This window comes from Cinclus cinclus, chromosome 16, assembly GCF_963662255.1.
Source record: "Cinclus cinclus chromosome 16, bCinCin1.1, whole genome shotgun sequence".
NCBI classification, from domain to species: Eukaryota; Metazoa; Chordata; class Aves; order Passeriformes; family Cinclidae; genus Cinclus; species Cinclus cinclus.
The window spans coordinates 12,143,143-12,163,747 of NC_085061.1; the positions used below are offsets into that span (position 1 = coordinate 12,143,143).

The window sequence follows — 20,605 nt, forward strand, 5'->3', positions numbered from 1 at the left end:
CCGCGGCCGTGCCGGCCGTGCGGGGTGGGATGGCACGGCCGGGCACAGCTCGGGGCTGCGGGAGAGGGTGGTCCCCCGGCTGTCACCCCGCTGTCCGTGCGGCAGGAGCCTGGGGGCTGCAGCCCCGCACAGCAGCACCGAGGCGTCGGGCAGGGAGACGCCGAGTCAGCGGAAGCAGGACAGCCCAAGCGGGACCCTGTCGGAGCGGGGGGGCTGGTCGAGAAATAAATAGCGGCACATCCGGCTGCCCAGGGCCGGGGAGGGGGGAGGGAGGTGGCAGGTGGACGCCCCTGTGCCCCACCTGCCCTCAGCACGGGGTCGCAGCCGGCTCCGGCCGCCGAAGGATTATTGCTTTTCTCAGAAGAGTCCGTTCTTCTTTCGTGACGGGTAAAAGCACGAGCGAGGCCCCGCCGGGGCTGCAGGGGGAGGAGGGGGCCATGACCCCCGTCCCCAGGAGCGGGATCTGCCCACGGGGCCGACGGCTGACCCCGGGCATCGTCGGACCCCTCAGTTGACGGCGGCGGGTTTGAGCAGCAGGGAGCCGGGAGGGATGAGCACCCAGCCGGGGGGCAGCGCCTCGGGGCTTCCCCCCGAGCTGACACCGGCCGAGAGGTCGAGCACGGCCCCCGGCAGCAGTGCCAGGCTCTCGGGGGGCACCCGCGGCCGCCCCGGCTCCGTCCTTTCGCCCCTCTCCTTCCGGCTCTCCAGCCCCTTGCCCGCCTTGGGCGTCCGCCCCTCAGCCCCGCCGCCCTTCTCCCCCTCGGCCTTGGCCCCGCCGGCCAGCAGCGACATGACGGGCAGCCCCAGCCCCGCCGCGAAGGGCGAGGGCAGCAGCGGGCTCTTGGCCAAGTTCAGGGGGCCGCCGTTGAGGGGCAGGACGGGGCCGGGCAGAGCGGGCAGGGCGCCCGCAGCCCCGCAGCCCAGGGCGCTGAGGTCGAGCGGTGCCGGTGCCAAAGGGATGGGCAGCGCCGGCAGCCCCGGCGGAGCGAAGAGGGCAGCGGGGTTGGGGATGACGAGCTGCGCCCCGTTAACGTAGGGCACCTCCGCCGAGCCCAGGGGCGTTTTGGGAGGCGGGTGCACCTTGAGCATCTCCGGGTGCTCGGGGGACACAAAATGGCCGTGGGCTTTGATGTGCTTGCGGAGGGAGCTGGGGTCGGTGTAGCGTTTGTGGCAGCCCGGCATCTTGCAGGAGTAGGGCTTCTCTACGTAGTGGGTGCGGGTGTGCTTGAAGCGGTCGCTGGAGTTGGAGTAACGCTTGTTGCAGCCTTCGTAGGGGCAGATGTAGGGCTTCTCACCTGTGGGACAGCACCAGGTCTGCCAGGGGGCACCAGCCCTGCCGCGTCCCCCGTGTCCCCCCGAGCCGCCTGCTCCCCCCCCCAACCCCCAGGGAGGGCAGTGAGGGGCTGCGCTGACCTGTGTGCGAGCGGTTGTGGATTTTCAGGTTCTCCAGGCGGGAGAAGCTCTTGTTGCAGGTGGGGCAGCGATGTGGCTTCTCGTTGGTGTGCGTCCGGATGTGGATCAACATCTTGTACCTGCCCGGAATGGGGCAGTCACAGAATCGTGGAATGGGTTGGCTTGGGAAAACCTTAAAGCTCGTATCCTTCAAACCCACTGCCATGGGCCGGGACACCTTCCACTGTCCCAGGGTGCTCCAAGCCCTGTCCAGCCTGGCCTTGGACACTGCCAGGGATCCAGGGGCAGTCACAGCTTCTCTGGGCACCCTGTGCCAGGGCCTCCTCATCCTTACAGGGAACAATTTCCTCCCAGTATCCCATCTAAATCTTTCCTCTTTTAGTTTAAAACTCTTCACCCTTGTCCTATCAACATTGGCCAGTGGAAACATCAGGGAGGGAATGTTAGGGAGCGGGTCAGCCCTCACTTCCAGGGCAAGTCCTTGTCCCCATGCCTTGTCTATGGGTTGGGAGAACAGGGACATCCAGGCCAGCACAGTCATCCAGCCCCCCCCAGGACCTCACACCCTGCATGAGAGGAAGAAAAGGGAGGGAGGGACAGGCAGAGGCTTCCCCTGCACATCCCCAGCGCTGGGCTCCTGCCTGCCCACAACAGCCTCCCCAGAGACCACAGAGATCCCCTGGAGCCCCCCATGCCCACCTGGCATTGAAGCCCCTGCCATGGCGGGCACAGCCCTCCCAGTGGCAGCAATACCCCGCGTCCTTCTCGGGTTTGACATGGAAGTCATTGACGTGGTCCACCAGGTCTTGCAGGAGGTCGAAGAACTGGTTGCACTGTGGGCAGGAGGCTGGGGGTGAGGGAGCCCAGCAGGGTGGGCACCAGGGGGGACAGTCCCCCCATCACGGCCAGCACCTGCCCCCCATCCCATCCCATCCCATCCCATCCCATCCCATCCCATCCCATCCCATCCCAGCTCCCACCCACACCCTGTGTGCAGCAGCACCAGCATTTGGGGAAATGGCCTCTTGCATAACCTCCTGCCGTGTATCACCCCCCAGCATCTCTGCAGAGCACCCACCTCCCCATCACCACCTTTCCAGCCCTACTGTCCCTGCTTGGCCTCCCAGCCCCAAAACTTGCCCAATAGCCCCAAAGTACTCTGCCATGACCTTACAGCCCCACATCCTCTCCCCAGTCCCAAAATTCCCCTGCGTGCCCCCCATCCTTGCAATGCCTATGCAGTCTCCCAGCCCCTCATCACCACCTCCATCCCCTCAAAGCTCCCACACACCCCCACCACAATCCCCCCCAGCCCCCAGCCCTCCCTTCTGACCTTGGACCAGCGGCAGACAAGCTGTTTGGGCAGGGGCAGCTCAGGGGGGAGCCGCTTCTCCTTGCTGGGGGGCAGGAAGGCGGTGGGAGGCAGGTGCAGGGCACCCCCAGCCCCCAGCGGCAGGAAGAACTGGAAGGAGCTGGGGAGGCCATCGATGTAGCGCAGGGACTGGAAATCCTGGAGCAGAGCCCAGATGGAGAAGCGGTGAGGGAGAGGACCAAGCTGGATGGAGATCCCCAGAGACCCTCCCCGAGCCCTTCCAGAGATTCCTCCCAGCCCCTCAGGAACCCCAGAACCTCCCAGAACCCCCCTGAGATAATCCCCAGAAACCCCCTAGATCTGCCATCCCTCTCAGGGACTCCAAAACCCCACAGAGACTCTCAGAGATATCCCTAACAGGCTTCCTGGGAGCCACCCCGGGGATACCTCTGGGTCGGGGACCAGGGGGGCCAGGCAGGACATTGAACCCGGGCTGTGTGTACACCGGCAGCACCGGGCACGCTGCCGAGGTCGGGAGCGCCGTCCGGGCACAGTCCCCATCGCTGGGGACACCTCGGGGGGGCCACGGCCATACTTACGTGTGGGGTGAGGGGACCGGGCAGGTCCCCGCTGCCCTGGAGCTCAGGAGACAGCGAGGCACTGCCAGCTGGAGATTCCCCCCCGGAGCGGGGCGAAAGGCTGAGGTCCACCACCGGCACGGCGGCCGGAAAGCGTCCATCCCGCGGCTCCACCAGCCTAGAGTGTCCCAGGAGCCCGGGGGACGGCGGGGCTGGCACGGCCCGGCGACCCCCCCGGCTGCCCCCTCGGCCATCCCCGGCCGGCGGGGTGTCCGGGCGCTGGGGAGCACGGGGCCGAGGGCCGGAGGGGCCCCGCTTCTCGCGGGCAGCTCGCAGCTTGGAGATGCTCAGCTTGAGGTCCAGGGGCTCCTCCAGGGAATGCATGGTGCTGGGGTGGGCTCTGCAAGGGACACCCAGGGGTCACTGCAGGGCTAGGGAGCACCAGTGTCACCCAGAGCATCGCCCCAGCCCGGCCCCATGGCAATTCCAGCTCTGCTTCGGGCTGGAGGACACGGAGACAGTGCCGTCCCTTCCGGCCACCCTGCCGCGGCCCCCTCCCGCAGCGGGCAAAGGGCAGGGCATGGCACCGGGCCCCCCCACCCCGGCCCTTCGGCGTCCCCAGTGTGTCCTCTCCGTGTCGCCAGCACAGCCCCTTGGCCCACGACCAAACCTTGCCGGGGATTGCCAAATCCCCTGGGCACCCGCGGCGCTGGAGCTGTGGTGTCCCCATTCTGCCCCCCCATCTGTTCATCCATCCATCCGCCCGTACGTCAGTCCCCGCGGGCCTGCCCCAGCGAGGCCTTTCCCAGCGGCAGAGAAGGGCGGTGGCGGCCACCAGCCCGGCGGTGACCCGGGCGGCCGAGCCCGCTGGCCCCAGCCCCGGAGGCGGCAGAGCTTCCTCCCCCGCCGGGGCCCCTTCCCCGCCGGCCAACGCCGCTGCTGCCGGGGCCGAGCGGGGGCTGCCGGCCGCACGGCGTGGCACGGAACGGCACAACACAATGCCACCCTCGTGGCTCGGCCGCCGCACATCTGGCGGGCGGCTGAGGACGGGCAGCTCGGTGCAGCAGTGAGCGCCCGAGCCAGAGCCGATGCCGTCCCCCGGCTGTGCCCCCGCGGCCACCCGCATCGCCCAGGGCAGGGTGGGGGCGGCCGAGGGGCCGTGTCGGGGGGCACGGCGCACCCAGCACACGTGGCAGCGGGGGGGCCCCTCCATCCCCACCCCTCCCCGGGGGGCCCGTCCCCCGCCCTGCCCCGCCGGAGGGGCCCCCCGCGCTGGCGGGGGTCCAGCCCGGCTCAGACGCTGAGGAATGCGGAGGAGCCGCGGGGGGCATGGGGCCCGGGCGGCGGGGCGGGGGACCCCCCGCCTGCACCCCTGTCCTGACCGAGGGGCCGGCCCCGGGGCGGGGGGTTCCTGTCCCGGGCTCCCAGGGTGGGAGGAGCTGCCCCACAGCATCTCATCACCCTGAGCCTCCCGCGGCCGTGGGGTCAGCCCCGGAGTCGGGTCCCTCCTCTCCAGTGCGGGGAGGGGGGGGGGGGGGGGGGGTCCCGCCTGAGCATCCACCTCTTCCCATCGCTGTGGAGGCTGCCCCACCTCAGCGTCCCATCTCCTGAGACTCGCCGAGCCTTCCCGGCCATGGGGCCTGCCCACAGTGGGGCCCCTCCCCTCTGGGGGATCCTCGCCCTGCGCCCCACTGAGGGATGTGCCCATGGGGGTGCCCCACTCTGAGCCCCACCACGGTTCTCGTGCTCCAGCAACCCCCATGTGCCCCACAGCCCGGTTGCATAGCTCGGCGACAGAGAGACACAGGGGCAGGACCCCACAGCTGGGGTATCACAGCAGGACCCCCGGCCCAGCGAGCGGGACAGGATGCTGGCAGCCCCCCAGCGACGGTGGTCCCGCAGTGGGGCCAGGCAAGGCGTCGCTGCCGGTGCCACCACGACGGTCGTGTCCTCACGTCCTCAGGGTTGGGAGGTTGGGGGGTACCGGCGCGGGCGGTGCTGGGTGGGGACCGCAGCCATCCTCGGGCGGGATGGGTGGGAAAGGGGCCTCCAGCCGCTGACGCCAGGGCTCCCAGCGCGGCCGCGGGCGGGCGAGCAGGCGGCTGCCAAACCACGCGGCCTCGGGAAACCGGGCGCCGCGGGGGCCCCGCCGGGATGGGGACGGGGACGGGGACAAGCCCTGCGGTGGCTTGGCCGGACGCCCCAGCACCTGCGGCCCCCGCGCGAGGCCCCTGCCCTCTCCTGCCTGCCCCTGCCTGCTCTCCCCCCACGGCCTCTCCTGCCCGCGCCAGGCGCTGCCAGCCCAGCCCCAGCCCAGCTTCCCCCCCGCCGCACCAGTTCAAACCAGTCTGTCGCGGGGCTGGGCCAAGGGGCTTCCCAGTCCGGGTGGGGGCCGCTGGGATGGAGCCCGGGCCCGGGGAGGAGCCTCCCCATCTCCAGCAGCCAGGCTGGGGTCCCCTGGGCCCCCCACACTGCCTGGCCACCGGCACGGCTGGGGGACCCGGGGTGACCCCGGTGCAGCCGGCGGGGTGCCAGGTCTCAAGGCTGCTGGCATCACCGGGGTGTCGTGTATCCCCACTCCAGCCCCAAACCCGCCAGGAATAGCACAGAGGGACCGCGGGACAGAGGCTCTCGCGGCACGGTGGGCTCGGGGATGGCGGCGGAGAGGGATGCCAGCGCCAGCGCCAGGGGATGGTGACCCCGGGGCTCGGGGAGTGGGAGCGGTGCCAGCGCTGCAGGCAGGGCTCGGTCTCCGCCGCCGTGGCAATTGGCAGCGACCGGCTGGCACCGCCGCTACGGGGGGCAGTCCTCGGAGCCCCCCGTGCCAGGGGAGGGTGGGTGGGTTGGCAAGATGTGGGTCATTGTCCCCACGGCTGCTGGCAGGACACGGCCGCCCGTGGGACCCGCCATCGCTGCTCGTCCCACTGCAGATGGTGCTGGCACTGCTCACAATAGCCCACCGGTGCCTGACGGTTTTTTGGGGGGGGGCGTCACATCCTGCTGGTAGCTCCATCTTGTCACTGTGGCCCTCCAGCACCCGTCACCCCAAGCCAGCCAGCCTGACGGCAGCTGCCAAAGGTGTCCCCAGGAATGGACATGGCTGAGGTCCCCGAGATGAGGCCGGTGCCATGATTCCCCCTTCCCGGGCACTGTGGGAGCCGTGGGGATCCTGGCAGTGGGCAGACACCAGCCCCTGCCACCCCGGGAGCAGCCCCACAGCAGTGCCGCCAGCACCAGGGCCCCTGCCACCCTTGCCTGGGGACACAGCTGGAGCAGGCGGGGACAGCAGCAGGGTGGTCCCCAGCAGCCAGCGGATCAGCACCCTGGGTGCGGCAGCATCGTGGGGACGGGGGCACACGGGGACCCTGGCTGGGGGAGGTGGTGACAGCAGGGTGACAAAGGCATGGGGAAGGGGAGGTGTCCACTGGCTGCAGGGTTTCTCCATGCTGGGCAGGGAACGAGCGCCTGCAGCAGTGCCTAGGGACACCGGGGACAATTTGTGGTCCCTGCTGCTGGCACCTCAAGGGAGGGGGGGTCACACCGTCCTAGTCCCCAAAACACCCCGCAATGGCGCAGCCTGGGCTTGGCCACCCCACGCCTCAGCCCCACGAGGCCGTGGGATTGTCACCCCCCGTGGTGGGGACTGTCATTTCTCATGATGGGGATCGGGAGTCCCCCGCGAAGGGAACCGGGGTGACGGGTGGCTGCCGGGCGGTGGCACCGCCGGCGTGGGACCGAGATGGGGACGCCCTGCACTCACCCCAACCCAGTGCCACCCGGTCTCCCGTCTCGCACCTTGGGGACACTGGTGTGTCCCCGGAGGTGGCCGCAACCGGGCAGTGTCACCCGGCACGTTCCCGCCGCAGCCCCCGCCCCACGGCCAAGGTCAGGACACCCGCCCGGGGTGCGGGGGGACGGCGGGTGACGGTCACCCCCCCCGGCACCCACCGGGCAGCGGGGAAGCCCCCTCTCCTCATCTCCCTCGGGGGTGCGGCGGGGCCACGTCCCCTCCGACCCGCTCCCTGGGCGGGGGGGCGGCAGGTGCCAAGGGACCCCCACACCCCCGAGGGTGGGGAGGAAGGGGCTCCTCGGAGGGTCCCCCCTCCCCCCGGCGGCGGCAGCATCCTCCTCATCGTCCTCCTCCCCTCCGCGGAGCCCGGAGCGCGATCGTACCTGCGGCGGGGGCTCAGCGCCGGGCGGGAAGCGGGGCGGGGTGCGGGGCTCGGCGGAGCGGGGCCCCCCGGGGCCGGTACCGGGGCCGGTGCGGGGCGGCCGGGCCGCTCCGCCACATCCGCAGGGGCTGGGGGCGGGGGTGGCGGCGGCGGGGCTGGGCCCCCCCTGCCCGGTCCCGGGGGCGGCGGCGGGGCGGGGGCTCTGCCCGCCGTGATTTATGGCCGCCCCGCACCGAGCGGCCCGGCCCCGGCTGCGGGCGGCGCTGGGCGGGGGCGGGGGCGGCCCCTCCCCGCCCCCGCGGGGGGCACCGGGGGGCACCGAGCCCCGCCCCGGGGGGAGACCCGCCACCCCCCCGCACAAGGTCACCCCGACGCTGCGGCAGAGCCGACCCCCCCCCCCCCCCCCCCCCCTCCCCCGGCGTGTCCCTGTCCCCCCCACCGGGGGACGTGGCGGGGCGGGGGGCGGCACCCACCGGAGCCCCCACCCCGTACCGGGGCTGCTCGGGGGGGGGGAAGTGTGGGGGTCACACGGGGGAAATGGGGGCTTGGGGGGATCCCCCTCCCCGCAGGAGCGGCGCCGCCCGCCCGTCGCGTGACGTCACAGAGCGGGGCTGGCGTCACGCCTGGCGGGGGCCCCCGCATGACGTCACCGGCGGGGGGGTTGTCCCGGGGCCGCGGCTCCTTCCGGCGGCAGGATGTGGCGGGGCCGGCCCGGATGCTGCAGCCTCGCCGGGGGGGTCCCTCCCCCGGGGCCCACGCGGGTGGCTGGGCACACCCCACCCGTGGTTTTATTTTGGGGGCGGAATGTCGCTGCGGCGTCCTCAACGGCCCTCCCGGAATGGGGGGGTGGGGCAAGGAGGGGGGACACAACATTTCCCCACGCGTTTTTTGTTTGTTTTTTTCCTGCAGGGAAAGCTGCAGTGTCCCCAGCAGCGCCGATGTAAAAGGGAGGACACACGCGTGGGGGACTGCCCTGTCCCAGGCGGGTGGCTGAAGTCACACCCCACCAAAACACCCGTGGTTGTTTTCCCGTTTTTTGGTTTTTTTTTTTTTTTTTTTTTTTTTTGCAGGGGAAGATGCGGTGTCCTCCCTACGAAAGGGAGGGAGCACTGTTCCATGCGGACTTCTGGGGTGGAGAGGGAGCTGCCGTGTCCCCAACAGCCCCACAAAAGGTGGACGCGAGTGAGGAGCAGGATTGTTTCACGCGGGCAGTTGAAACCACATCCCATCCGCGGTTTGGGGTTTTTGCGGGGAAGGCAGAACTGCTGTGTCCCCAGCAGCCCCACAGCAGAACGGGGGACACGAATGGAGGGACAATTCTGATCCACACAGGCGGCTGAAGCCACATCCTACCAGTAGTTTGTTTTTTTTTTTTTTTGTGGGGAGGGGCCGCTGTGTCCCCAACATCCCCGCCACAAGCAGGGGAGACACGGGAGGGCAGCACTGTCCTACGCGGGTGAGCGAAATCCCACTCTACCCGAGGGATTTCCTGCGAGAGGGGCAGAAGGCGTTGTGTCCCCAACAGCCTCTCGATAAAAGCGAGGGGGAACGCGGTGGTCCCCGTGCCGTGGGGGGACGCGCAGCCCCCGCGGTGGGGCCCCTGCGGGGGCCGGGCAGGGGCCCAGGGGACACCCGGCAGAACCTGTCCTGCAGCTCCGAGCGGGGCCGGGCTGGGGGAGGGCTGAGCCCACCCTGCTCCGCAAAGCCGGGTCCTGCCCCTCCAGGGTGACAGCCCACCCCCCGGAACCCCTGGTGTTCCTGCTCCGGTGGCCCTGGACCCACGCAGGCAGTGCTGGGGGGGCATGGGGGGAGGTCACCTGCCACAGGTAGGTCCCTCAGGTACTGCATGGCTCCTGCCAATCCCCGGTGGCTCCTGCCAGCCCCATGCCTCCCTACCAACTCCCCATGGCCCCTGCCAGCCCTGTGCTCCTCTACTAGTCCCCCGGAGCCCCCCTTCCATCTCTGTGCTCCCCTGCGAGCCCCTCGTGGCCCTGCCAGCCCCCCATGGCTCCTGCTAGCCCCCACACCCTTCTGCCACCTCCACAGCCCCCCAAAGCCTCTATCATCTCCCCCATTATCCCCCTAAGCTCCCCTCATCCCCCAGAACCCATGTGCCAGCCCCCCAGAAGTTCCCCAAAGCCCCTTGCCAGCCACATGAACCTGTCACCCCCAAAACCGTGAACCCCCACCCAGAGGCCCCCCTGCCAGGGCACGTGAGTAAACCAAGCCTCCTGAGAGTTCCAGGCCCCTGCCAGCCCCCACAGCGCCCTGCCAGACCCCAGGCCCTCCCCAGAAGTTCCTCAAGTCCCCTGCCAGCTTTCAGAGCCACTCCATCAGACCCAGAGCCCCCATCAGACCCTCAAGGCCCCTGCCAGCCCCCAGCCCCCCCCACCCCCCCATCTCAAGTCCCCAAGCTCCTCATCAGCTCCCAGAACCCCTTGTTAGCCCCCAGAATGCCTCTTCCAGCCATGGGATCTCCATCACCCCCAACTCCCTGAGCCCTGAGACAGACCCAAGGCTGCTGTGACACACCCACCCCCAGCCACTAGCAGCCCCCTGAGCCCCCCAGAAGCCAGACCCTCCCAGAAACAGGAATGGGATAGGAATGGGTTCAGATTGAATAAAAAAGGATGGGACAGGACTAGAATAGGCTGGGAGAGGATTGGATGGGGACAGGGTAGGAAGGGATAAGATAGAATAGGGACAAGACAGGTCAGGATAGGGTAGGATGGGGTAGGGCAGATGAGGTAGGATGTGGATAAGGCAGAATAGAATGGGAACAGGACAGGATGGGATGGGATGAGATGATGTGGGACAGGATCAGATGAGGTTGGACAGGAAGGGATAAGATTAGATGGGACTGGAACACCATCAGTCAGGATACCATGAGATGGGATAGGATGGAGATGAGGCAGGTCAGAATGGGCTGAGATGGAGCTGAATGGGATAGCATAGGAGAGGATTGGATTAGGTTGAATTGGATTGGATGTGTTCAGACAGAGCGAGGATACGGTGTGATGAGGATGGGATGGGGACAGGTCAGGTCAGGGTAGGATGGCATAGGACTAAGACAAGATGGGATGAGGATAGGATGGAATAGAGACAAGACTGGTCAGGATGGGATAGGATAGAGCAGGGTAGGACAGAGCTACGGCAAGATGGGCTGGGATGAGGTGGGGTGGGGAAGAGGTCACGTTGAGATAGGATAGGATAGAGCACAACAGGTCAGGGTGGGATAGGACGGAACTAAGGCAGGATGGAATGATGTAGGGTGGAATGGACACAAGTAAGGATGGGGTATAATAAAACCGGATAGGGTAGGGTAGGATGGGATGGAGCTAGGGCAAGATAGAATGAGGCGACATGGATGGGGACAGGTCAGGGTAGGACAGGATAGGAATAGAATGGAATGGGGACAGCTCAGGAGGTGGGATGGTTTGGGGACAGGGCAGGATGAGACAGAGTGGGAGAGGATAGAGTGGGAGAGGATAGAGTAGCACAGGATGGAGTGGAATAGGATGGAGGCAGGTCAGGAGACGACGCGGTGCGACGGGCCGGTGCCAGCACGGGTCGGTACCGTCCCGGCCGCTCCAGCTGCCCCCCGCGCCGCCGTGTCCCGGTGCCGCTCCGGCCGCGCCGCGGCCCCTCCCGCCGCCTTTGTTTACGCGGGGCCGGTGCGGGGCGGGGGCGGCGCCGGGCGGGCGGGGGCGGGCGGGGGAGCGGCGGCGGCGGCGGCGGGCGGGAGCCGCGCTCGCTCCAGCTGTTTCCCGCCTTGGGCCGCGGGTAGAGGCCGCAGCCGGGCCGGGAGGGGCTGAACCGGACCGGGACGAGCCGGGCTGGGCTGAACCGGGCCCCCCGCCCCCGTTATGGAGTACTTCATGGTGCCGGCCCCCAAGGTGCCGGCCCTGCAGCACTTCAGGAAATCCGAGAAGGAGGTCATCGGCGGGCTCTGCAGGTAGGGGGGGCGCCGGGAGATCCCGGGCTCGGGGGTCTCGGGAGGACTGGGGGGGGATGGCGGGGAAGGGGGGAGCGGAGAACGGGGGACAGCGGCGCGGCCGCCGCGGCCCCACCGCCCGCACGTGGTCCCGGCCGCGCACATGGGACCGGCGGCCGCGCGTGGCCCGGGCGGGGAGCGCCGCGCCCCCACCCCCGGCCGGGCCCCGCGGGAGCGGCGGGGCGCGCTCGGGGCGGGGGGCGCGGGGCGCGGGGGTCCGGGGGGCGCGGGGGTGTGTGTTTACCGCCGGGCCTGGCCGTGACTCTGCAGCCGCCCGGAGGAGGCGGGTCGCGGCCGGGGCTGCCGGGACATGTAGTGCGGGAGCGGCGGCACAAAGCCCGCGGACACGCGGGGAGCCCCGGCGGGCGGGGGCGCGGCCGGGGCCGGGGGCTGCGCCCGTGGGGCTCGGCGGGGGCCGGCGGACGGATGGAGGCGGGGGGGGGAGCGGGCTCGGGCCCCGGGGCCACGCGGGGCGGCCCTGAGCGTCCCCCCCCCACGCCCCCCCCCAGCCTCCCCGGGCCTGGAGCTCCCGCCCCCGGCGGTGCCGAGCCCCCGCGGGCCCGGGTCCGCCGTGGGGCGGCACGAACCGCAGGGCGCCGTGGGGCAGCCCGGGCCCCACGGCACGTGTTGGGGGCCCGGCCCCTCGGGGTGCTGCCCCCGCCCCACGGTGGGGGTGGGGGCGGTCCCGTCCCGGCGATCCCGGGGAATGGCCGCACCTGAGCCCCCCCACGGTGGGGCAGCGACCCAGGGCGGGGGAGCGGCTTCTCTGGGGTCCCTCGCGTTGGTCGCTGCGGGCCCGTGGGTGGGGGGCTGGCTGCATGGACGCGGGGATGCGGCTGTCCCGTCCGGAGATTGGGGCTGCGTGGCCCCACGGTGACCCCGGCACGGGGCAGAGCTCGAGGAGCAGCCTTCTCAGTGCCCCGAGCTCTGGGACTCCCTGCGTGGAGCTCAGGGGGCTGGGGGCTGTCCTGCTTGTGTCCTCAAGGAGCTCAGGGGACACCCAGCCTGCAAGCTCGGGGTGCTGGAGTACAGCCTGCTGTGAACTGGGAGTGCTGGGGACACTTGGCTGCAGCCTGCTTGCACACTCAGCTATACCCTGACCCTGTAAGCCTAGAAGTGCCCTCCATAGAAGGATGGAGATAGCCTGCCTGTGAACTTGGAGATGCCCTGACCTAAAATTGGGGAACACTCTACCTGTGACCTCAAGGAGCTTGTGGACACCCTGCCCACATGGCTGTGCCAGCACAGCCCACAGAACAGGTTGTGATCAGTGGTGGACACGAGCGGACAGCAGGGCATCTGCCGTGGGCCTTGTGCCTGGCTCCAACACCCACGTGGGTTTGTTTCCATCTAGGTGAGAAAAACGTCCTCCCCAGCATGTGAAGGACCAAATTCTGCATGCCTGACACAAACCTCATAGCACTGGCACCAGCACTAGGCAGGAGACACCCCAGGGGCTCCAGTGGGTGCCACTTGCTCCCCCTGCTTCTGTGCTGCCCCATCCCTGGCTATGCTGGGTACCTGAGTCCGTGGGGTTTTCCCCTTTCTGTATTTTGCTGTCACTTCTCAGGTTTCTTCCCAGGAAGAGCAGCTGGGACAGGTTGCAGGAGGTCTGTCGGTGAGGAAGCAGGCTCTTCCTCCTTTCCAGTATTTAAGAAACCACTTCCGTGCTGCCCGTTCTCTTTAAGTGTCTGGTGGTCCAGCACCCTGGAGCAGTACTCCAACTACCTCCCTACCCCAAGAGGGATGATGTCTCCAAGGCCTGCATGGTTTGGTGTGTTTAGGGGACAATTTTGGGGCTGGTTTCAGCAGGAGCAGGGAGGTGGGTGACAGCCACCACCAGATGGGAACCCTGTGCCACAATCCTACTGCAAGCAGCTCTTGGTCCATACGGCAGAGGCTGCTCCAAGGGAGAGGGGCAGACCCCTGGGCACCCATCCCAGCTCCACACCCCCAGGACTGCATGTGAGGGAGCCAGTGCAGTGGGTGCTTGGCACCCGGTGTCAGCCTCTGCTGGGATATTGCCCCAGAGGCTGGGGACAAATGTCTTCCTTCCCCCCCAGGAGCCTTCCTCATCCCCTTGGGATGGGCTGGCATCCTTTCCTATACCTCTAGGATGAATTAGGATGCTTCTCCATCCCTCTAGGGTAATCTGGGATCCTTCCCTATCTGCTTGGGATGAGCTGTGGTTCTTCTCTGTCTTGCTGGGCACAGCCAGGATCCTTCTTTCCCCGTGCCCTTGGACAGAGCTGGAATCCATCCCTTTCTTAGGCTGAGCGAGGATCCTTTCTCATCCCTCTGGGATGAGCTGGGTCTTTCCCCATCCCTGCGTATCTTGGATGAGCTGTGGTGCATTCCCCAGCTGCAACAGGCAACAATGAGTGGCCTGAGAGTCTCTGGTCCCTGCCTGGGCACACGGTGGTGCTGCACGTATCCGTTAGATCCCTGTGCTCCCAAACCTCCGTGGTTCCTCCATGGCCTCACCAGGAGGGCAACGAGGGCAGGATGCTGGGCTTTGCTTCCCAGCCTGGCTTTGGCAGCGCTCTGGGAGGAATGTTCCCATCTCCCAGTCCTGGAGCCGCTGGGCACCTGGCCGGGTGGCTGGAGCCCGTCTTATCTCCCCTCGCGCCGGCAGCCCCGCTCCTGTGTTTAGTCTCTGGTGCCTCGCAGCATCCCTGGCGCCAGCGGGTGCTGGTGCCTGCACTCTGGGGAGAGTAGGTGCGGTGTGATCCAAAACCTCTGCCCTGCTTCCCTCGGGGAAGAAGTGGGGTGTGGATGAAGCTGGGCCCCACGGCAGCGAGCTTTGCTCAGGTCTGGTGCTCTGGACCTGTTGGCCGCCCGGAACCCTCGCCCTCCATGCCGGCATCGTTGCTGGCTCCAGAAGGCATTTCCCGGCCCTTCTGCGGGGCAAGGGCGTGGGGGGGCGAGGAGGCAGTGGCAGGAAGCAGGCAGGAGCTGCGGCTTGGGGTGGGACGGGGGCTTCTCTGTTGGGAGCTGTCATCTGGAAGCCATCAGCGGGGCGGGAGGGAAGGAGCCGCCTTCCCAGGGCCACACACGCGGGCTGGCCCCGCGGGGCCGCAACCGGCCAGCCCGCAGCCTCCCTCGCCCACCTGGGCCTCCCCGGCTCCCTATGGCCCAGCTTGGCACTGGGCGGTGAGTCTGAGCCCAGTGGAACCAGGGGCCTGCAGCAGGGCCACTGTTTGGCCAATGCATCCCCCAAAGCTGGAGAAACCTGCCCACCTGCTCCGGTGATTCCCAGCACTGAAGCCATCGTTCCCTCCGTGTTACTCAACCCTTTGGTGGCTTGGAACCATCCTTGCAGAGCAAGGGGGGATGCAGTGAGCTGGCAGCAGGGGTGCAGCCCCCTCCTCCCTGACCCCGGGTCTCTCTCACAGCTTGGCCAACATCCCGTTGACTCCGGAGACCCAGCGGGACCAGGAGCGGCGGATACGCAGGGAAATCGCCAACAGCAACGAGAGACGGCGGATGCAGAGCATCAATGCTGGCTTCCAGTCCCTGAAAACCCTCATCCCACACACGGATGGGGAGAAGCTCAGCAAGGTGAGCAGGATGCACACGCTGGTCCTGCCCATGGAGGGGCTGAAAGTGGAGTTGGGGGTATTTGGGTGTTGATTCAGTAATGGAGCTCTCTCCTAGGGAGTTTTCTCAGCAGGAGTGGGTGTGCATCCCCAGCCTGGTGTCCTGGAGTGGGCTGGGAGTGTGTGACAGCCCCCAGTGCCCCAGGAGCAGGGTGACACGTTCCTGGGTGAGCAGGGGAGTGGGGTGAGGAGGCAGCTGGTCAGCTTCCTGAGGTGGGTGCATTGGAGGGTTTCACCCTGGTGGAAGTCCCAGGGGGAACCTGGGGTGAAGCCCACTCCAGGGGGAGACACCAGGGATGGCAAGGAGCAGTGCTGGTTGCAGAGTTCATGAGGAGGAGGCTTGGGGGGACACCGGGGTCTCCTACCTCAGCATACCCCTCCTGGCTCCCCCACAGGCAGCCATCCTCCAGCAGACAGCCGAGTACATCTTCTCCCTGGAGCAGGAAAAGACTCGGCTACTGCAGCAGAACACCCAGCTCAAGCGGTTCATCCAGGTAGTGCCCCAGGAATGGGACAGGAGGGGTGGGACAATCCTGGCTGGCCAGGGTGGGGATGTCATTGCAGTTCCTTGGGCTCAGGGTGGGACCCTCTACTCTGCTCAGCCAGAAGGTGGAGATGTTTCCATTCCCCTGGCAGGGCAGGGAGCCCCATTCAACCTGGCATCTCTTACCTGGCAGGCAGAGAAGGGTTTGGGTCCCATCTTCCATTATTTCCACCCATTTGGGGTATCGGGGATGGCCTGGTGGCATCCTGGTGCTGGGGGGCCCTGGTTGAACTGTCCTGGGTGTCACAGTGCGATAATTGGGTTGGCACAAGGCTGTGGGGACAAGGACCAGGATGTGGGACACAGGCAGGAGCCCATCTGTCCCCAAGGGAGTTCCTTCCCTGGTGGGGACTGGCATCACTCAGATGTTTGGATGGCAGGGAGAGCATCTGTGCTAGCCCCCTTTCCCTGACACCACATTCCCATGGCAGGAATTCAGTGGCTCCTCCCCAAAACGGCGACGGGCAGAGGACAAAGATGAGGGGATCGGCTCGCCGGACATCTGGGAAGATGAGAAGGCCGAGGATCTGCGCCGGGAGATGATTGAGCTCCGGCAGCAGCTGGACAAGGAGCGCTCGGTCCGCATGATGCTGGAGGAGCAGGTGAGGCCGGGTGCCCTCTTGCAGCCTCTGCCATGTCCCCAGTGAACTCCAGGGACACCAGCAGTGCTGTGGGGTCACTGAATGCCTGCTCTGGACATTGCTTCTCCATGCTCATCCGGGGCTTCCTGGCTCCCACTGAGGGGACAGCTGGGGTTCAGCGGGGTCATGCTGGACTCCCCACTGATGCTGGGGTTCCCTGGTCCGCAGGTTCGCTCCCTGGAGGCCCACATGTACCCCGAGAAGCTGAAGGTGATTGCTCAGCAGGTGCAGCTCCAGCAGCAGCAGGAACAGGTGAGGTTGCTGCACCAGGAGAAGCTTGAGCGTGAGCAGCAGATCCGAACCCAGGTGAGTGCACCCCAGACACCCCTAGGTACTGAAACACAAGGTTGGTTTGGTGATGGACTTGGCACCTCCTGCGGGCACTGATATCCCAGCAAAGATCTCACACTTAGTGATTTGGGAAGGGGTCCCCAAAGCCCCCCGCCAGTACTTGGCTGTGCTTGTGGGTGCCCTGTGTTTGACCTTGTTTGACCCTGTGTCCCTCCTCAGGGAGGGACTGGACTGGACCGCCCATGGTGGCTTCCAAGTGGCTCCCTTCCCTGGCACAGAAGGGTTTGTACAAGGAGGGTCACTTGCTGCCAGAGAGAGTTTCATCTCAGGGGCTTCACCTTTCTCTGGGTGACTCCCACTGAATTTCAGGGGTCCCAAAACCACTCCCTGCTACCAAGCAGGCTGGGGAAGGGGAGTGTCAAGCTAGCAAGTGGTGGGGATGGGAGCCTTCAGCCTTTCCCTCAAGACTGCTGGATTTGTCAGTGGTGCAGGGAGGAGGTGAGTGCTGTGCTGTGCACTGTTGCCTCGAGCCCAGCCTGGGGCCACGCCGCTCCAGGAGCTTCAAAGGGAGGAACAGCAGCTTCTTCCCTGCTCCTTGTGCTTCTGTCCCTGCAGGGTCCCCGCTGGCCACCTCCCGGGGAAGTTCAGCCTATTTTTAGGTGAACTCTCCGTAGCCTCCTGCTAGGGCGGATCTTCCCATGGGCTGCTCAAACAAAGATCTCTGAGGGGTGGGGGGAATTACGGGCCACGCAGGGGCTGGCACTTGCTTCTCTTGGCTTCAAAGCCCAAATCACTGCCCTTTGGGATACGGGGAATCCTTCATGTTCCACTCTGCAAAGCTGAGGTGGCAGCAGCTTTCAGCTGGCATCCACTGGGATGGAGAACTGGAGCAGCCGAGTGATGCTTCAGCTTTTACGGAGCTTGGGCTCGGTGAACGAACGCGATGTTCTCCCCACCTCAGTCCCTGCTCACCAGGGGTTTCCCTTCTGTCCCCAGCTCCTGCCATCACATGCTCCCCCAGCGCCCACCCACCACCCCACCGTGATCGTTCCAGCGCCGCCTCCCTCCCATCATGTCACCGTGGTCACCATGGGCCCATCCTCGGTCATCAACACGGTCTCCACGTCCCGGCAGAACCTGGACACCATCGTTCAGGTAAGCTGGGGAGCGGCGCGGGGTTTGGCAGTGGGGGGCTCAAGGAGGGTCCCTAACCCCCGGTGTGGGTCAGAGGGGATGTCCTGAAAGCCGGTGTGTGCCCTGGGCAGGCGATCCAGCACATCGAGGGGACGCAGGAGAAGCAGCTGCAGGAAGAGGAGCAGAGACGCGCCGTCATCGTAACGCCAGCGCGTGCCTGCCCCGAGCCCTCCACCTCCGACACTGCCTCTGACACCGAGGGCAACGACAGTGACTCCATGGACCAGAGCAAAGAAGAGCCCTCGGGGGATGGGGAGCTGCCCTGACACCCCCTGCCCAGCAGCTGGGGAGGGAAGCCAGGGCTGGGGGGGTGGTGGGTAACGTCAGAGAATATGCTGAAATTTTTAAAAAATACAACGCGATTTGGGTCTCTTTTATGACCTTTTTCCAATACTGTAAAGCAGAGCGTTAGAGGCAGGCAAAGGTCACCCTTCAGCTCCCAGGGGGGCGGGGTTTGGGGGTGGCCACAGTGGGGCTCGGGGCATGGTGGGGGGCATTTGGGATGGGGGTCACAGCCCCTCACCCTGGTTTATCTCCCCCCCACCCACCTGCCCACAGGGAATCCTGCCAAGCTGGCAGCAGCCCTGCTGTTCCTGATGGTGTTCCCTTGGGACAGGGCCTTTGGTTGGGATCTTAATTTTGTTTTTTTCCTTCTCTTGTGTTTTTTTTTCCTTTTAATTAAATGTTCGTTTTTAAGCAGGGGGGAGATGCCAAGTGACATGGCAGCAAAGGCAGGACAGGGATCCCTGACTTTGGGGTACCACCATGGCTTCTGCACCCCACATGGGGCAGGGACAACCCCCTTGAAGAGTAAAATAATCCTGGGATGATGCCATTGGAGCATGGTGGGAGGGCTGGCATGTACCACCCCTCCCTGGCATTTCCAACATCCACCTCCTTGGCACAGGGTTGGCAGGTTGGGTGCTGATTTTTACACCCCTTCCCTGTCCCCGTGCCCATCCCTGTCCCACCACTCCGTTGTCATCCCTCCTTTAAGCACTTAACCTGGTTTGTGGGGTCCGTCAGCTCCGAAGAGCTTTTCTATTTCGTGATTGTGTCGCTTGGGTCTGTTGTGGCGGGTGGGGGGTCCCTGTTTTGTGTCCCCCCCTCGCCCTGCTGCCCCCCCATCCAGCTGTAGGGTTTTAGGCCAGTTGTGTGTAGAGCCTTGGTGGTATTCAGTAGGTTCCCCCCCAGCTGCAGCTGTTTCTCGGTTCCTTTCCCCTTTATTTTTGTTTTGGAATTTTTTGTTTTGTTTTTGTTTTGTTGGGTTTTTTGTATTTTTTTTTTACAATTTTCAGGTCTTTGTGTTGATTGAGAAGCTATTCTATTTTGTTAAGAAAGTTGAAAAAAAAAGAGGCTCGTGCCTTTGTAAAGAAACAAAATAAAGTTTGTACTTGGTTTTTTAGAAGCTCTGTGCCAGCATTGATATTTATGGAGACAGGGATGGATGGATGAATGAATATTTATGGGGATGGATTAATATTATGGGGATGGATGGATTAATATTTATGGGGACAGGGAGGGACACTGGACCCTCTTGGAGTTTGTGGGGAGGGCAGGGAGTGCTGCCTGTGCTGGGAATTGTGGCAGGAGGCAAAGGCAGAGGATGCTGGTCCTGGTCCTGGCCCTGGCCCTGGCCCTGGCATGGGTCCGGCTGAGCAGTCAGGCTATGTTTAAAGGCTCAGCCCTGCCACTGCTGCCGGCATGTGATGAGCACATCAGGGCTCAGCTCAGTGCTGAGATGGAGGTTGGGGAACATCTGGGCTGGTTTTAATGAGGCCACATAGCTGAGGTTGGGGCTGGAGTCAGACTTGGTGTCCCCCTTCCCCAGGAGTGCGGGCACTTGTCTCTCTCCGTGTTTTTGGGGGGAGAGCCACCTCTCAGCATCCCCCCATGGCTGTGGGTGCCTCCCAGTGGCCCTCCACTCCATGGCCATCTGTGCTGTTCAGCCAAGTGGTGACTCCTGCCTGCTGCAATCTGTCACCCCCTCCTCCCCACCCCCATGCTCCACACCACTATCCCCTTCCCACCCTCTCTCTTGGGTTCAGGGGCTCCCCCTGCTCCCACTCTTGGGGAACTATTGTTTGCCCCCTTCCCCGAGAAAAAGCTGGGTCACAGCCCCCCCAGAATGGCTCCTGCACTGGTGGAGCCCAGGGGTCACTCTGCAGTGGCCAGGCTTTGGGGACAGCGCTGGGAGCTGCTATGTACAACAAAGGGTGCCGGGTGCTGGTGACATTGTGCCCTGTGCCATGCTTCCAGTGCAGTGCGAGTGGGGACATCCCCATCAGGGCGGGAAGAATGTGGCCTGTTTCCTTTGGGGTGCATGGCATTGCCTGGAGTTGGTGACCTGTGCTGGCTGAAGGGGACATCAGATCAGCCTAGAATGCAATGCTTGGGGGGACAGATGAGGACACTGCAGTGCGGTGGTGCTCAGCTCTCCCTCTCCACAAAACCCTGCTGCATCACAAAAGGAGATGCAGAAGCTGAGGCAGCCCAAGGAGCACTGCTACCCCACACCAGCAGGATTCTGGGGACAGTATCCAGAGGAGCCCTGCAGGAATCTATTCCAGTAAAGGGAGAGAGGCACCCATTTCTCCTATCACTGCGATGGGGACTGTGACCCTGCAGTGCCAGCCCAGGGTCCCCAGGCCCGGAGGTGCCCTCACATCCCTGACGGGAGCCATTCCCTGCAGCTCTCAGGCTGCAGCTGTGTCCCATCTCTGTCCCCATCCCCAGGGCCCCTGGGAGCAGAAGAGCGGCGGCAGCAGCAGCATCTGTGCGGGCAGCTGCCTGCCCTGCCTGCCCTGCCCCGCGCCGACGCCGTATAAATAGAGGCAGCGAGCGGCAGGGAGCTCCTGGCAGCCACC

The 20,605-nt window shown here is 65.8% G+C and overlaps 3 protein-coding genes across 3 annotated transcripts; 2 read left to right on the top strand and 1 right to left on the bottom strand.

The window, feature by feature from the left end:
• Window positions 1–507: 507 nt before the first annotated feature.
• GLIS2 (GLIS family zinc finger 2) lies at window positions 508–3,687 on the bottom strand. The gene is made up of 5 exons (XM_062503419.1): window positions 3,313–3,687; window positions 2,747–2,923; window positions 2,113–2,246; window positions 1,414–1,532; window positions 508–1,295 (listed from the first exon to the last, which is right to left on the bottom strand). Exons 1-5 carry the CDS (start codon window positions 3,685–3,687, stop codon window positions 508–510), a joined length of 1,593 nt encoding a protein of 530 aa, XP_062359403.1.
• A 3,183-nt stretch (window positions 3,688–6,870) lies between these two features.
• LOC134050345 (basic proline-rich protein-like) lies at window positions 6,871–9,973 on the top strand. The gene is made up of 6 exons (XM_062503353.1): window positions 6,871–7,837; window positions 8,045–8,232; window positions 8,385–8,435; window positions 8,546–8,657; window positions 8,862–8,931; window positions 9,580–9,973. Exons 1-6 carry the CDS (start codon window positions 6,871–6,873, stop codon window positions 9,971–9,973), a joined length of 1,782 nt encoding a protein of 593 aa, XP_062359337.1.
• Window positions 9,974–11,327: 1,354 nt separating this feature from the next.
• Window positions 11,328–19,146, top strand: TFAP4 (transcription factor AP-4). Its single transcript, XM_062503576.1, has 7 exons — window positions 11,328–11,430; window positions 14,865–15,030; window positions 15,464–15,562; window positions 16,044–16,214; window positions 16,422–16,559; window positions 17,541–17,699; window positions 17,810–19,146. Exons 1-7 carry the CDS (start codon window positions 11,342–11,344, stop codon window positions 18,002–18,004), a joined length of 1,017 nt encoding a protein of 338 aa, XP_062359560.1. The 5' UTR covers window positions 11,328–11,341; the 3' UTR covers window positions 18,005–19,146.
• Window positions 19,147–20,605: the final 1,459 nt, after the last annotated feature.

What these genes read in the sequence shown, in the direction of transcription:
- LOC134050345 (XM_062503353.1), top strand. Translation starts at nt 6,871, where the DNA reads ATGGCGCAGCCTGGGCTTGGCCACCCCACGCCTCAGCCCCACGAGGCC. An exon ending in CCGCCACCCCCCCGCACAAG is followed by an intron (nt 7,838 to 8,044) that starts GTCACCCCGACG and finishes CCCTCCCCGCAG; the next exon opens with GAGCGGCGCCGCCCGCCCGT. An exon ending in GTAAAAGGGAGGACACACGC is followed by an intron (nt 8,436 to 8,545) that starts GTGGGGGACTGC and finishes TTTTTTTTGCAG; the next exon opens with GGGAAGATGCGGTGTCCTCC.
- TFAP4 (XM_062503576.1), top strand. Translation starts at nt 11,342, where the DNA reads ATGGAGTACTTCATGGTGCCGGCCCCCAAGGTGCCGGCCCTGCAGCAC. An exon ending in ATGGGGAGAAGCTCAGCAAG is followed by an intron (nt 15,031 to 15,463) that starts GTGAGCAGGATG and finishes GCTCCCCCACAG; the next exon opens with GCAGCCATCCTCCAGCAGAC. An exon ending in ACCTGGACACCATCGTTCAG is followed by an intron (nt 17,700 to 17,809) that starts GTAAGCTGGGGA and finishes TGCCCTGGGCAG; the next exon opens with GCGATCCAGCACATCGAGGG.
- GLIS2 (XM_062503419.1), bottom strand. Translation starts at nt 3,687, where the DNA reads ATGCATTCCCTGGAGGAGCCCCTGGACCTCAAGCTGAGCATCTCCAAG. An exon ending in CCCCACACGTAAGTATGGCC is followed by an intron (nt 2,924 to 3,312) that starts GTGGCCCCCCCG and finishes GCTCTGCTCCAG; the next exon opens with GATTTCCAGTCCCTGCGCTA. An exon ending in CCACAACCGCTCGCACACAG is followed by an intron (nt 1,296 to 1,413) that starts GTCAGCGCAGCC and finishes GCTGTCCCACAG; the next exon opens with GTGAGAAGCCCTACATCTGC.